The 15051-nt window shown below is 44.2% G+C and overlaps 1 gene segment (V, D, J or C); it reads left to right on the top strand.

Annotated features, from left to right (window-relative positions):
- The first annotated feature begins 10986 nt into the window (after nucleotides 1-10986).
- Nucleotides 10987-14291, top strand: LOC127435843 (immunoglobulin kappa variable 3-11-like). The segment is given in 2 exon segments: nucleotides 10987-11123; nucleotides 11258-14291. Coding segments are annotated over 2 exon segments (378 nt in total).
- The last annotated feature ends 760 nt before the right edge of the window (nucleotides 14292-15051 follow it).

The raw sequence follows: 15051 nt of genomic DNA on the forward strand, positions 1-15051 counted from the left end.
TGTTTAAATGACCATGGTGTTGGTGTGCTTGACTGGCCAGCAAACTCACCAGACCTGAACCCCATAGAGAATCTATGGGGTATTGTCAAGAGGAAAATGAGAAACAAGAGACCAAAAAATGCAGATGAGCTGAAGGCCACTGTCAAAGAAACCTGGGCTTCCATGCCACCTCAGCAGTGCCACAAACTGATCACCTCCATGCCACGCCGAATTGAGGCAGTAATTAAAGCAAAAGGAGCCCCTACCAAGTATTGAGTACATATACAGTAAATGAACATACTTTCCAGAAGGCCAACAATTCACTAAAAATGTTTTTTTTATTGGTCTTATGATGTATTCTAATTTTTTGAGATTGTGAATTGGTGGGTTTTTGTTAAATGTGAGCCAAAATCATCACAATTAAAAGAACCAAAGACTTAAACTACTTCAGTCTGTGTGCATTGAATTTATTTAATACACAAGATTCGCAATTTAAGTTGAATTACTGAAATAAATGAACTTTTCCATGACATTCTAATTTATTGAGATGCACCTGTATATTGTGAAATGTGGAAATCCATTTATGGGCATGGACTTAATATCTTCCTTGGACTTGAGCATAATGGGAAATAGAGTACTTACCTCCAAACAGTCTGTACTGGAAGTGTCAAAGTGAAACTTTTTGAAAATATTGTGCCTGTGCAACAGAAGCTGCACTGATTACCCTTTTCTGTAAGGGATGTGGTGTCTGCAGAACTGAACCATCTGTTAGCGGCAGGCATTATCGAGAGACTAGATGCCTCACCCTGGGTATCGCCCATCGTGGTGACTCAGCAGAAATCTGGAGGTATCAGAATGTATATGGAACCTAAAAAAGCTATTGTTGCGGACAGTTATACCATTCCACACACTGAGGAACCATTTTCATAATTGAGAGGTGTGGTCATGATCTCCACAACTGATCCTGCAAATGCTTATCATCAACTTCCATTACATAAGGACAGCAGAGACTTGAGTGCATTCATAACCCATGAAGGCCTGTTCTGTTTTAAGGGAGTCTTCTATGGATTAGCGTCAGCCCCTGCAGCATTCCAAAAATTTATGCCTCCTATCCTCAAAGATGTTCCAGGTGCTCAGTGTTATCTGGATGACATCATTGTGTTCGGTGACTCAGTTGCAAGTCATGATGTTCACCTAAAACAGTGCTGTACAAACTGCAAGAAGCAGGTCTGCGTCTAAATGAAGAGAAATGTAAGTTTCATCAGGAGAAATGCACATTCCTGGGACATAACATTTTGAAAGAAGGGTTGATGCCAGATGACAGTCGCCTGGAGGCAATACGTAATACGTAATGCTCCAGCCCCTTCAGACGCATCCACACCAAGATCATTGCTAGGCCTTACTGAGTGGTATGCTAAATTCATTCCAAATGATGCAGCAGTTGAGCCTATGAGAGACGTGCTTAGAAGAAGCACGGACTTCACATGGACTACTAAAACACACAGAATAGTTTTCAGAAAGAAAAACAGCTGACTACAATCCTGCACTTGCTCTATTTGACCCTGCGTTGCCTACAATTGTAACAGCAGATGCTTTGGACTATGGAATAGGTGGTATTCTGACCCAGCTCTATCCAGATAAGTTGGAAAAAACTCTGGCTTTCACTTCCAGAATACTGACAGCTGCAGAGAGGAAATATTCTGTAGTCGAAAAGGAAGCCCTTGTGTGTGTCTGGACCACTGAGCGTTGGAGAATGTATCTGTGGGGCGTAACATTTAAATTAAGATCAGATCGTCAAGCTTTAAGTACCCTCTTGACTACTAAGGGTATGGGATGTGCGGGACTAAGAATAGCCCAATGGTCTGCAAGACTGCTCTGCTTTAACTATTTTATGGAGTACAAATGTGGTGCTGACAACCATGTGGCAGATTGTCTTTCACGTCTGCCATTGCCAAAACAAGATTGACTCTTACTTTGTTTCTGAACCAGAAACAGTAGCTGCCATCATCACCCTGCTGTCAGCTGTTCCTGTGGCTGAGTTTGCTGCCGAATGCTCCTCCTGCCCTGTAATTGCCAAACTTCGCCAGTATATTGAGAACGGCTGGCAAAAGGGTCTAAAGCATTGCCTGCTGATGTGATTCCGTATTTTCCAGTAAGGGATGAGTTGTCTGTTCATGACTCTTATGTGCTGAGAGGAACTCATAGGCTGATTGTACCACTTAGTTTGCGCTCACGTCTGGACACTCTAGCTCATTAACCCTCTGGGGACGACGTACACGCCGGAGCATCCTGCTGGATTTTGTTCCTCAGCAGAAACAACTTAAAATACTCCGTCATTTTTGGGCATACAGATAAGTGTAAGACATCGAGACTATAAAGGGTCTACTTTTGTGTACACTCACAATAACAACAAAACTTGTGCTTTTGTAAAATACAGAAAACAAACCGGGTGCACTTTCAGCCGTCTCTGTCTCCGCGAGCATCTTTCTGAAACACTTCATGAAAATGAACGTAAACTCCATGAATATTTATCACGCAAACATGAAACGTACAGTATGTCTAAAGAAAGCTTAAAATGTCTACTTTTAAATAAAACAATTCAAATTTAAAACAAATATTCTCCTTCAATGTAATCTGTATGAAACAAAGCGATGTACAGTTTTTCCTGGCTCAGCTAATTATCGCTAATGTGATCCCACCCACCAGCAGAGCGCTCTATTCATACGGTAATGTGCTGAGGCGATCAATGCAAATGGTAAACGCCCCCAACAGTGCCTTAAAAAACATCAAGTTCATTCACTTTCCTGCGCGTTTGGAAGATGGCACGCTACACAGGTGAGGAAGCTCTACAGATGGTCTTGGATAGTGACAAAGAGTTCACATTTTCCTCAGAAGAGCGGGAATCCGACGAGGTACATTTGAATTTTGAAGAGCGACTTGATCCAGCCGAGGATACAATTTTGGCTAAGTCGTTTAGTTTTACTTACATATTAGTTGACATGCTATTTTATATAAACATGTACATATTTTACTAGTTGGACTATTTCCAGACTTGCCAGCCAGGATTCAGAGTATTGAAATATGTCCTAATAGGCAAGTTTTAGTTACATTTAAATGTTATTTCGGCTAAAGCAGGTATTTAAATTGTATGCTGTATGATATCGATATGATAAGATATAAAAATAACATGAATGTTTAGATTATATTTTAACTAGTGTTTATGCTGCCTCATTATCATCAACAAAGCTTTTGCTTGCAAATATCTGTTCGGGTGTAAATGTGTAAAATGTGCTGTAAATATGCCCATATTAGAAAATCAGCATACTAGAATGATTTCTGAAGGATCATGTGACACTGAAGACTGCAGTAATGATGCTAAAAATTCAGCTTTGATCACAGAAATAAATTGCATTTAACAATATATTCAAATAGAAATGTTCTTTTAAATTGTAAAAATATTCACAATATCACTGTTTTTGCTGTATTTTGGATCAAATAAATGCAGCCTTGGTGAGCAGAAGAGACTTCTTTTAAAAGCATTAAAAAATCTTACAGATCTAAAATTTTTAAACGGTAGTGTAGGTCTAAAGTTTTTTAAGTCTTTAAAGAAAATGTATAGTCAGATTACTTTCAACTTAAACTTGATTTTGTGAATAAGCTACAAACAATACATTCAATCATTAAGTCTCCTCACATTCATTCTCTCTCAGGGAGGGGTCTTTGTCTCCTCAGGTGTGAATCACATCAATATTCATGACCATCCACGCCTCCTCGCATATGGCCTTTCTAACACTAAAAGTGTCTTACAAAAGTTAAATGACTATATTTTTTTGTATGAATGAGTGATCAGGATGGTTTTCACATAATTTTTGTAGCAAAAACGCTAGGCTACAAGATCCAGTTCTCAAAAGTCTTGTGAACAAATTTTTAGTATGTGTTATATGGCCTTATTTCAGTGACTTAATTTTTGTTTTTCAAAAACCACACATAAATGTTATTTTCTCAAAAATACAAAAATGTACATACATGTTGTTCACATATTATTGTTTATGAGGAATACAGGGTTATCAGACTTTAGCCATTAATATGTTTTTAAGCAACTGAAAAAAGCACAAATGTCATGTCAAAACTTCTCCAAGGCCCAAAACACCTTCAGAGGGTTAATGCCATCAAGGAATTGTGAGGACCGAACAAAGACTCAGAGACCTGTATCAGTGGCCTAATATGGATTCAGTAGTACAGTCCACAATTGCAACCTGTGTCACCTGCAAACTTAACAAAACAGCCAGAACCACACATGCACCACTGAACCCAGTGAAGCATCCAGCTGGTCCTTGGCAGAAACTGGGCATTGATGTGGTAGGTCCTTTTGAGATAGGCCCTGTTAGCTGCAGATATGAAATTATATTAGTGGACTATTATTCTAAATGGCCATAAGTTGCATTTGTACCTCAGATGACAGCTTCCACTGTTACCACTTTTCTGAATGCAATTTTCAATCAAAAAGGGAATCCAATGGAAATTGTGACTGACAATGGACCTCAGTTTCTATCCACAGAGTTCAAAAAGAGAGATGTCAACAGGACAGCCAAATGTTTTCATGCAAATTTCAAGGGCACGTTTCAGAAAAAAAAATGAAACCTAAAAATAACCATATAACTTTTTATTACACAAAATAATAATAATAAAAAAAGGTATATATATATATATGGATGGATGGAGGTCGTCCCGTAGAGTCCTCCCAGTTGGCGGAGATCCTCCAAGCCCTCGCCAGCCTACATCAGAACCACCAACAAACGCTGCTTGAGCTCCGACAAGATCAAGACTGCCGGTTTGTCGAGCTCATGCATGCTCAAGCCGAGGACCGGCAGGTGATCCGGAGCCTCCTCAGCCAGGGGGCATCCTCAGCCGCGACCCTGGACACACCCACGCCGTTACCCCCGCCAGCATTACAGAAAATGGGGGCGGCGGATGACCCCGAGGCTTTCCTGGATTTGTTTGAGCAGACCGCCGAGATCTGGGGCTGGCCACTCGGCCAATGTGCAGCCCGATTGATCCCACTATTGTCCGGGGAAGCCCAGCTCGCGGCTCAACAACTGCCAGCGTCGAGCCTCCTGGCCTACGGAGATCTAAAAAAAGCCATCTTGCAATGGGTTGGTCGCACTCCGGAGGAAAGTCGTCAACTCTTCTGGAGCTTGAAGTTGGAAAGCTCTGACCGCCCATTTGCCTTTGCCCAGCGGCTCCGTGACGCCTGCCGAAGATGGCTGCTAGCGGGGGATCGCGACGTCCAGGGAATTATCGACCAGGTGGTACTGGAACAGTTCATAGTTCGACTGCCAAAAGGGACGGCGGAGTGGGTCCAGTGCCACCGCCCGGCGTCGTTGGAGGAAGCTATCCGACTTGCGGAGGACCACATGGCGGCGATCCCGAGGGCGGAAGATTCCTCCTACGTTTTCTCTCCTCCCTCTGTTTCTTCCCCCTCCCCTCTCTCTCTCTCATCCGCTCTCTCTCCAGGTCCCGTTCCTGCCCCACGCAGACGAGGAGGAACTCAGCCCCTGAGACCAGTTCCCCGGGTGTGGGAGGCGACACCTTCCCCTACTCCAATGCCACGCCTCTCTCCCCCTCGGGGGGGGGGGCGCCCGCCAACGCAAGTGCGGGCGTAGCGCCTGGGCCGGCCTGCTGGAGGTGCGGAGACCCGAGCCACTTCCGAGATCAGTGCCCTCTGATGGAGCTTGGGACGGTGGTGCGGGTCTCTGACCTCCCACAGGCTGCCCCCGACCGGGCCGGAGCGTACCGGATACCGGTAAGTGTCAAGGGGGGTACTCACCAAGCGTTGGTGGATACCGGCTGTAATCAAACCATTATCCACCAATGCCTGGTTCAACCCAAGGCATTGGTCACATCCAAAACAGTGAAGGTGAAGTGTGTACACGGGGATATTCACAAGTATCCGGTGGTGACCCTGACAATTAAATTTCGGGGGAAAAAGCATAGAGTGGAGGCTGCGGTTAGTTCCCGCCTCACCCATCCACTGATTTTGGGGACTGATTGGCCTGATTTTAGAGTTTTATTGAAGGGAATTTGCGTGGATGGGTCCTGTGTGAAAATAGGGAGATGTGTGATGTGCGATGCTCTGGCAGGGGAGGCGGAGCCGGGGCCGTCCTCGACAGCTCCACGTCATGATGACGAGAGAGGGGGAGAGGCTGCAGCCCCTCCCCTTCTCGGGGAATTCCCTGAGGGGGATTTCCCTTTGGAGCAGTCACGAGACGAAACCCTCAAACACACCTTTGACCAAGTGAGAGTCATCGATGGTCAACGACTCCAGTCTGACATCGCACTTTCATATCCCTATTTTGCAATTATAAATGAGCTAGTGTATCAAGTGACACAGGACACAAAGAGGATACAACCCAACTTTTGATTCCAAGGAGCCGTCGGGAAATGGTATTCCAGGCGGCTCATTATAATCCCATGGCAGGTCATCTAGGAGAAAGGAAAACACTGAACCGTCTAATAGCCCGTTTCTATTGGCCGGGCATTGGCGGCGATGTCCGCAGGTGGTGTGCGGCATGCCGCGAATGCCAGCTGGTTAACCCACCGGCCACCCCAAAAGCGCCATTGCGCCCTCTCCCTCTGATCGAGGTCCCCTTTGAGAGAATTGGAATGGACCTCGTCGGGCCATTAGAACGGTCAGCACGCGGACATTGCTTTGTATTGGTCCTAGTGGACTATGCAACGCGATATCCGGAAGCAGTGCCTCTTCGCAACATCTCAGCACGCAGTGTTGCGGAGGCACTCTTCAAAATAATCTCCCGGGTGGGGATTCCGAAAGAAATCCTCACCAATCAGGGCACAACATTTATGTCACGAACACTACGCGAACTGTACGAATTATTAAATATTAAATCGATTCGCACCAGTGTATACCATCCTCAAACGGATGGCCTGGTGGAACGATTTAATAAAACCCTCAAAAACATGATTCGTAAGTTCGTGCACGATGATTCTAGAAATTGGGATAAATGGCTCGACCCCCTGTTATTTGCAGTACGAGAGGTCCCGCAAGCCTCCATTGGCTTCTCCCCATTCGAGCTGCTGTATGGGCGACGCCCACGCGGCGTGCTTGATGTAATGCGAGAGGCCTGGGAGGAAGGACCTTCAAACAGTAAAAATGAAATTCAGTATGTTCTTGATCTTAGAGCAAAACTCCACACCTTGGGGCAGCTAACACAGGAGAATTTGCTCCAAGCTCAAGAACGTCAGCGCCGAGTGTATGACAGGGGAACTCAACTAAGGGAATTTGCACCGGGAGATAAAGTGCTTGTATTACTTCCCACATCGAGCTCTAAATTACTCGCCAAGTGGCAAGGACCCTTTGAGGTCACACGACGAGTGGGAGATCTCGATTATGAGGTTAAACGAACCGATAGAGTTCGGTTCAAATATACCACCTCAATCTCCTAAAATTGTGGAGGGAGGCGGTCCCCGTGACGTTGGCTACGGTGGTTCCCGAGAAGGCGGAGCTCGGACCGGAGGTGAGTTCAAAACATAAACAGTTCACCCCGGTCTCTTGCGGAGACCACCTCTCACCGAGCCAACTCACGGAGGTTGCCAAGTTGCAACAGGAGTTTGCAGATGTGTTCTCCCCTCTACCGGGACGTACAAACCTCATCCATCACCACATCGAGACCGAGCCGGGGGTGGTGGTACGTAGCCGCCCCTATCGACTACCCGAACACAAAAATTAAATTGTTCGGGAAGAATTGGATGCGATGCTTGATATGGGGGTAATAGAAGAATCCCACAGCGATTGGTTCAGCCCAGTTGTTCTAGTGCCTAAGAGCGACGGGTCTGTGTGATTCTGTGTGGATTACAGGAAAGTCAACGCGGTGTCTAAATTTGATGCGTATCCAATGCCTCGCGTTGATGAGTTGCTCGACCGGTTGGGCACTGCTCGTTTTTATTCAACATTGGATTTGACGAAGGGTTATTGGCAGATCCCCTTGACACCAATTTCCCGTGAGAAAACCACCTTCTCCACACCGTTTGGATTACACCAATTTGTGACACTTCCGTTCGGTTTGTTTGGAGCCCCGGCTACGTTTCAGCGTCTCATGGACCGAATCCTCAGGCCGCATTCAGCTTACGCCGCTGCCTATTTAGATGACATCATCATTTACAGCAATGATTGGCAGCGGCATATGCAACATCTGAGGGTGGTTCTGAGATCGCTGCGCCGAGCGGGACACACAGCGAACCCGAAGAAGTGCGCGATTGGACGGGTGGAGGTACGGTATCTGGGGTTCCACTTGGGCCACGGGCAGGTGCGTCCCCAAATTGACAAGACAGTGGCGATTGCGACCTGCCCGAGACCCAAGACCAAAAAGGGGGTGAGACAGTTCCTGGGGCTGGCTGGCTATTATAGAAGGTTTGTGCCTAATTATTCGGACGTCACCAGCCCGCTGACTGATCTCACTAAAAAGGGAGCTCCAGATCCGGTCCAGTGGACGGAGCAGTGTCAACGGGCGTTCACGCAAGTTAAAGCCGCACTTTTTGCGGGGGGCCGCTGTTACATTCACCTGACTTCTCTCTCCCTTTTGTTTTACAGACAGATGCTTCAGACAGGGGGCTGGGGGCCGTACTCTCGCAGGTGGTGGAGGGGGAGGAGCGCCCGGTGCTGTACATTAGCCGTAAGCTCTCGTTAAGGGAAATTAAGTACAGCACCGTGGAAAAGGAGTGTCTAGCCATCAAGTGGGTGGTCCTCACTCTCCGATACTACCTGCTGGGGCGGGCCTTCACCCTCTGCTCGGATCACGCCCCACTCCAGTGGCTCCACCGCATGAAAGATACTAACGCCCGGATCACCCGTTGGTATCTGGCTCTTCAGCCATTTAAGTTCAAGGTGGTCCACAGACCGGGGGCGCAGATGGCTGTTGCCGACTTCCTTTCCAGGAATGGGGGGGGAGTGGTAGGCAGGCCAGATGTCGCCCCGGCCTGAGTCGGGCGGTGGGGATATGTGGCAGCGGGGGCGTGGTCAAGCATCTCTCCGGAGAGAGAAAGCGGTAAGGGCGCTTACACCTGAGCTAAATTATGTCTAACACCTGTCTCTAATTTCAGTGAGCACGGGGAGAGCGGCATAAATAGAGCGACACAACACTCAGTCGAGAGAGAGGCTGGATATGACAGAGCCGAGCCAGAGCAAGGATTTCCTATTAGTGAGAGTGTATTTGTGGAAACAGTGTGTGTTAGTATTTAGACAGTGTATAAAGGTAAACTGTAAAGTGGTGTCGAGGAAGAGGGGAAATAAACCCTCACCTGAAGAAGGAAAACTGCTTCTCGCGTCATCTTTTACAATATATATATATATATATATATATATATTTAACAAAAAAATACAAATGCAAGTGCTTATTTCCACACACTCACCAACTAGACAGACTAACTATGTGCAAATTTAGAGTATCCTCCAGGCAACAGGGCAGCCAGACGCAGCCTCTGTTCCCTAGTGCTAGTGAAAAAATAACAGGCACATATTACTGTTACCTAAGACAAACAAAGAACTTTTTTCAAACTGAACTTTCCAAAGCTAGACAACTGATGTGCTCTCCGTAATAGATGTTGCCAATATCAGTATGTCTTGAACTGCTGATATTCAAAGAGTTTTCCTTTTATTTCCTCCATATACATATATAACATATAATACACAAAAAGGATGGCCAAACACTTTTCTCCTAAAACCCTGTCACACCACAAAATTCCTGATACTGTATTATTTTAATGGTGAAAACCAAAAAAGACTAACTTCAGATGCAAGAGGAACAGATCATTTGTGTATGTGCTGTACACAAATACTTGTGACATTTCAGACATCTTTTGTTAGTCTTTGAATAATTTTTTCTGGAGCAGACCTGGCATCATCCACGTTTTCCAGCAGATGCTGGAGAAGTGATTGCTTTAATCCGACATTGAATCTCCCTCACAGTGGATGCAGCAAAAAGTGACCTAGAAAGGCACTCTCTTTTGTCAATGTGAGGCCTCACCAAGGCATATCCTAGCTGCTCCAAGAATATTCTCCTCCGGTTCATTTTGCCACCACACCACTCATTGTTGATGGCACACCATATCACAAATGCTTTGTATGCACTGATATCCAGGATGTTGAAGAATATTACCTGAGGCCAACGAGCGGTCTTGCATTGACAGCTGTATTTGGCAACCATTTTGTCCAGGTTGTCTACCCCTCCTTTTGTGTTATTGTAATCTAACACCATGTCTGGTTTTTTGTCATCTCTGGTGCTCAAAGATGTATCTCAGTGCAATGTGCTCATCAGAGTGTGTGTGTGTGTGTGAGAGAGAGAGATAGAGAGACAGTGTATGTGTATGTGTGTGTGTTTGTGTGTATGTGTGAGAGACAGCGAGAGAGAGAGAGAGAGAGTGTGTTTTGTATTGAGAAATTGCACCTTAGGCACCAAACAGATTCAAAGCATGTGCAAATCCTTTGCTCTCAATAACATTTATTACTGGGGTCAATATGACCCCAAACATCACATCTGTGTCATCGTGTCATAGCGGACATCAGAAACATTATCATTAAGTAAAAAACACATTTCTGAAAAGATCTTATGTAATTAGGAACATTCATGAAATATCAGGATAAAAAAATAATGATGCATATGTTTTTTTACTATTTGAAGAGGGCCTGGGGTCATATAGACCCCAAACAGAACATAAGGGTTAAGTAAACAGTAATAGAGGTTCTATTCCTGTTCTGATGTTACTTTAGAAGATAGCTGCCTATTAGACAGCACTGGGGTTTAGAACAGATATATTGCCATTTTATTTATTCTCATCTGCACTTTTACAATACTATACATTCTTCAATGCTCTGAGTGTGTTTATCAGTGTTTATTCCCAAGTGCAGTAATATAGTTACATTTCCTGCCAGTACACTGTTGTAAACCCTGCCCACTTCTTTGCATTGTCAGCACATGCTTCAGTGACCTGAGAGTGTTTATAATGCTGTGAGTTTAACAATACATGACTGACAGCAGAACAGAACACAATCTTCATCATCACACAACACAGAACAACAACAATGACCTTCAGCATCATCTTCATCTGGACACTGACTCTCTGCATTCAGGGTAAATATATTGTCTTGATTATTACAGTACAAACTAAATAATGGCATTAAAGTTAAATCTCATACTGTGTGCATGACACATCAAATCACACGTCTTCTAAAGATACACTAAACAAATGTAATCTCTTTTTTCAGATATCTCTGGAGAAGTGACAGTGACTCAGGATCCAGCAATAAAATCAGTTAAACAAGGAGAAACTGTTCAAATCAGCTGTAAAACCAGTCAGACGATGTCTGGCTGTATTAACTGTGTTTCTTGGTATCATCAGAAACCTGGAGAGACTCCAAAACTCCTGATCTTTTACATAAGAAGACTTTATACTGGAACTCCATCTAGATTCAGTGGCAGTGGATCTGGAAGTGATTTCACTCTGACCATCAGTGGAGTCCAGACTGAAGATACAGGAGATTATTACTGTCTGAGTAGACACTACATCAACAGTAAAGATGTGTTCACACAGTGATAAAGAGTCGTACAAAAACCTCCGTCAGTCAGACTGCACAGTGACCGCAGTGATACAACTGACAGATACTGCAGTTTTCAGAGACTATAATCAAATTGATTTATATATTTACCACTACTTATTTATATCCAATTATATATTTTTATTTAATTTTCAGGATTGTCTTTACTATTTTTTCACAGCTTCAGCATGTTGTGTTTAGTTTGTTATAGATGTGTTTTGTTCGATTAATTTCGCACTGATAAAAAACATCCTTGTCCATGAAAGAACTCATCCACTATCGTTGAGCAATTGAAGTACAGAAGAATTGACACATTGAATTGATGTGTGGTGTGAGCTCATGGTTTGGTTTTTGAAGCACATTAATTTTAAGATAGCATTGTACACAACAATTTAGATTATATAATGCAAATTAAAAGGGATATACATTAAGATGAGGTGTCGCATGAAATGTCATCCTAGTGTTGCAGAATTGTTGGCTAAACTGTACAAAAACATAAAGGTATTTCACTAAAAGTGTTATCTAGTTATTAGCCCAATTAACCCCACAGGTTACAATTGTGATGGAAATGTATATTTAGTTCCCTATCTGTCACTCACACGATGTTGTGTCGATGTAGTGACACTAGGGGTCACTCTTGGGAGCCCGAGACACCTCTGGTCTTTGATAAAAGGCCAATGAAAATTGGCGAGTGGTATTTGAATGCCACTCCCCCGGACATACGGGTATAAAAGGAGCTGGTATGCAACCACTCATTCAGATTTTCTCTTCAGAGCCGAACGGTCATGCTCATTGAGCTGAATATTACTGTTCATTCACCTTTGCTGGATCTGATGGCGCATTTCAGCGGCTTTTCCCTCCTCTGCACTGGTGCACTGCGGAGAACGCCCCTGGGCGCTTCGACAGAAAAACAAGAGAGTATATTTTCTGAAAGAGCTTTTCCTCCTCTAAAAGAGTATATATTTCTCTAAAAGAGCGGCACACACGGAACGTCTTTTTAAAGACGTGTCTTTTTAAAGATACCTTTCCGATTGTGTGTTACTCCTGGTTGCGGTCGTTATCTCTCAACTTCGGATGGTCATGATCGCTGTCTTTCGTGTCTGGGCGTGACCCACATGGAGGCAGTGTTTGTGGATGGTTCATGTTCTCACTGAGAGAACATGACCATGGCAACGTTGCGGTCGCGGCTTGCTTTCATAAGAAAGCAAGCCACCCCAGCGGCTCCCCACCTCGGTCCTTCTACCTACGAGTATGAGGCCAGCACGGCTAGCACTGGGGGCGATTTGAGAACCCCAATGGGATCGTCTCCGCTGGGTATCCCCCCGCAGACCTCCCATTCCCCAGCACGCTCGTCTGCCCCAATCGGGCTTCCGGATGAGTTCGCCGGCTCGTCTGGCTTCTTGTTCGGAGCTCGCGAATATGATGAGCTCTCGAGCGCAGCATCAGAGAGCGGGCTTGTCCAGTTGGACGCAGAAGCCTCAGCTGGGCTTCCCCCTTCGGGGACGATTGCCCAGTCACAGGCTGATGCCGAAATGACGGACATGCTTTGAAATTTGGATTTGAAATTTGGATTTCCGGTTTGGCTACACAGTTGATGGTAGTGTGAGAGAAGCTCTCCCAGTAGGTGATATTTTTCCTTCACTACAAATATCTCTGTTAAATAATTTTAAATACGATGGACAGGGGAGATAGACGCATATATCACAGTCTGTCTCTCTCATGTTCTTCAAGGACTCTTATGTTGAAGTTTTCCTCCTGACTACATCTCCCAGAATCCACTGACCTCATCACTTCCATCTGTTTCCAATCCTCCTCACCTGTCCTCCATTCATCATCAGTCATTGTTTGTATATATACCCTCCTGTTTTGTTCATTCCTTTGTTCAGTCCATGAAGTGTTATGCTGCGTTACTAGTTTGTGATGTTTTTTTGGGGGGGGGGGATTTTTCCCCTTTTTCTCCCAACTTGGAATGCCCAATTCCCAATGCGCTCTAAGTCCTCGTGGTCGCATAGTGATTCGCCTCAGTCCGAGTGGTGGAGGACGAATCCCAGTTGCCTCCGCATCTGAGACAGTCAATATGCGCATCTTATCACGTGGCTTGTTGAGCGCATTGCCACGGAGACATAGCGCGTGTGGAGGCTTCACACCATCCACCGCGGCAACCACGCTCAATTCACCATGCGCCCCACCGAGAACAAACCACATTATAGCGACCACGAGGAGGTTACCCCATGTGACTCTACCCTCCCTAGCAACCGGGCCAATTTGGTTGCTTAGGAGACCTGGCTGGAGTCACTCAGCATGCGCTCGAACTAGCGAACTAGCGAACTCCAGGGGTGGTAGCCAGTGTATTTTACCACTGAGCAACCCAGGCCCCACTAGTTTGTGATGTTTAGCTTTACTGTTAGTTCTACGCCAGTGTTTGTTCCACTCCAGCGATTGTGATTGAAAGTTCTTTACTCCTGCATCTCCTCTTCCACTCCAAGAACCCATTCGTTACAACATAAAGGCAGGGGCATCGTTAGGATTTTTGGGCCCGCTGACAACTTTGTATCTCATCACAACCCATAAAATTTCTTGCTTAAGATTATCATTTTTAATAAATGTAAATATAAGCATAATTGCACATTCAGTAAGAGACACACACTCAAAATAAGTTTGAATAGTTTATTAAAATAACTAATTATGCATTTAATACAAATAACTACAGTATATATATATATATATATATATATATATATATATATATATATATATATATATATATATATTTTTTTTTTTTTATTATTATCGATGTCTTGCTGCTGTTTTTTTGTATTGTATGTATGGTTGTACTCCTGTCACCAAGACAAATTCCTTGTATGTGTAAGCATACTTGGCAATAAAGCTCATTCTGATTCTGATTCTGATATACAGTACTGTACAAAAGTCTTAGGCACTTAAGATGTTTCACAAAAGCATTTGTCTTAAGATGGTTATTTATATCTTCAGCTTTAGTGTGTCAGTAGGAAATACAAATGTTAGACTCCCAAACATTACTTTTGCAAATATAAAAGATTAGAATAGAAGAACAGGGAGCCCTGCAACAGATGTCGTGGCCCCCACAAAGCCCTCCACTAAACATCATGTCAGTCTGAGATTACATGAAGAGACAGAAGCAATGGAGACAGCCTAAATAGATAGAAGAACTGTGGCAAATTCTTCAAGAAGCTTGGAACACCCTATCTGCCAACAACCAAGAAAAACTGTGTCCAGGTGTACCTAGGAGAATTGGTGCTGTTTTATTTTATTTTAATTTATTTTTTTATTTATTGAACAAAACACACAAATTAACAAGACATAGCAGCTTATACAAAGTAAGAGACCAATGACACATATATACAGGTGCATCTCAATAAATTAGAATGTTGTGGAAAAGTTCATTTATTTCAGTAATTCAACTCAAATTGTGAAACTCGTGTATT

This window comes from Myxocyprinus asiaticus, chromosome 46 (assembly GCF_019703515.2).
Source record: "Myxocyprinus asiaticus isolate MX2 ecotype Aquarium Trade chromosome 46, UBuf_Myxa_2, whole genome shotgun sequence".
NCBI classification, from domain to species: domain Eukaryota; kingdom Metazoa; phylum Chordata; class Actinopteri; order Cypriniformes; family Catostomidae; genus Myxocyprinus; species Myxocyprinus asiaticus.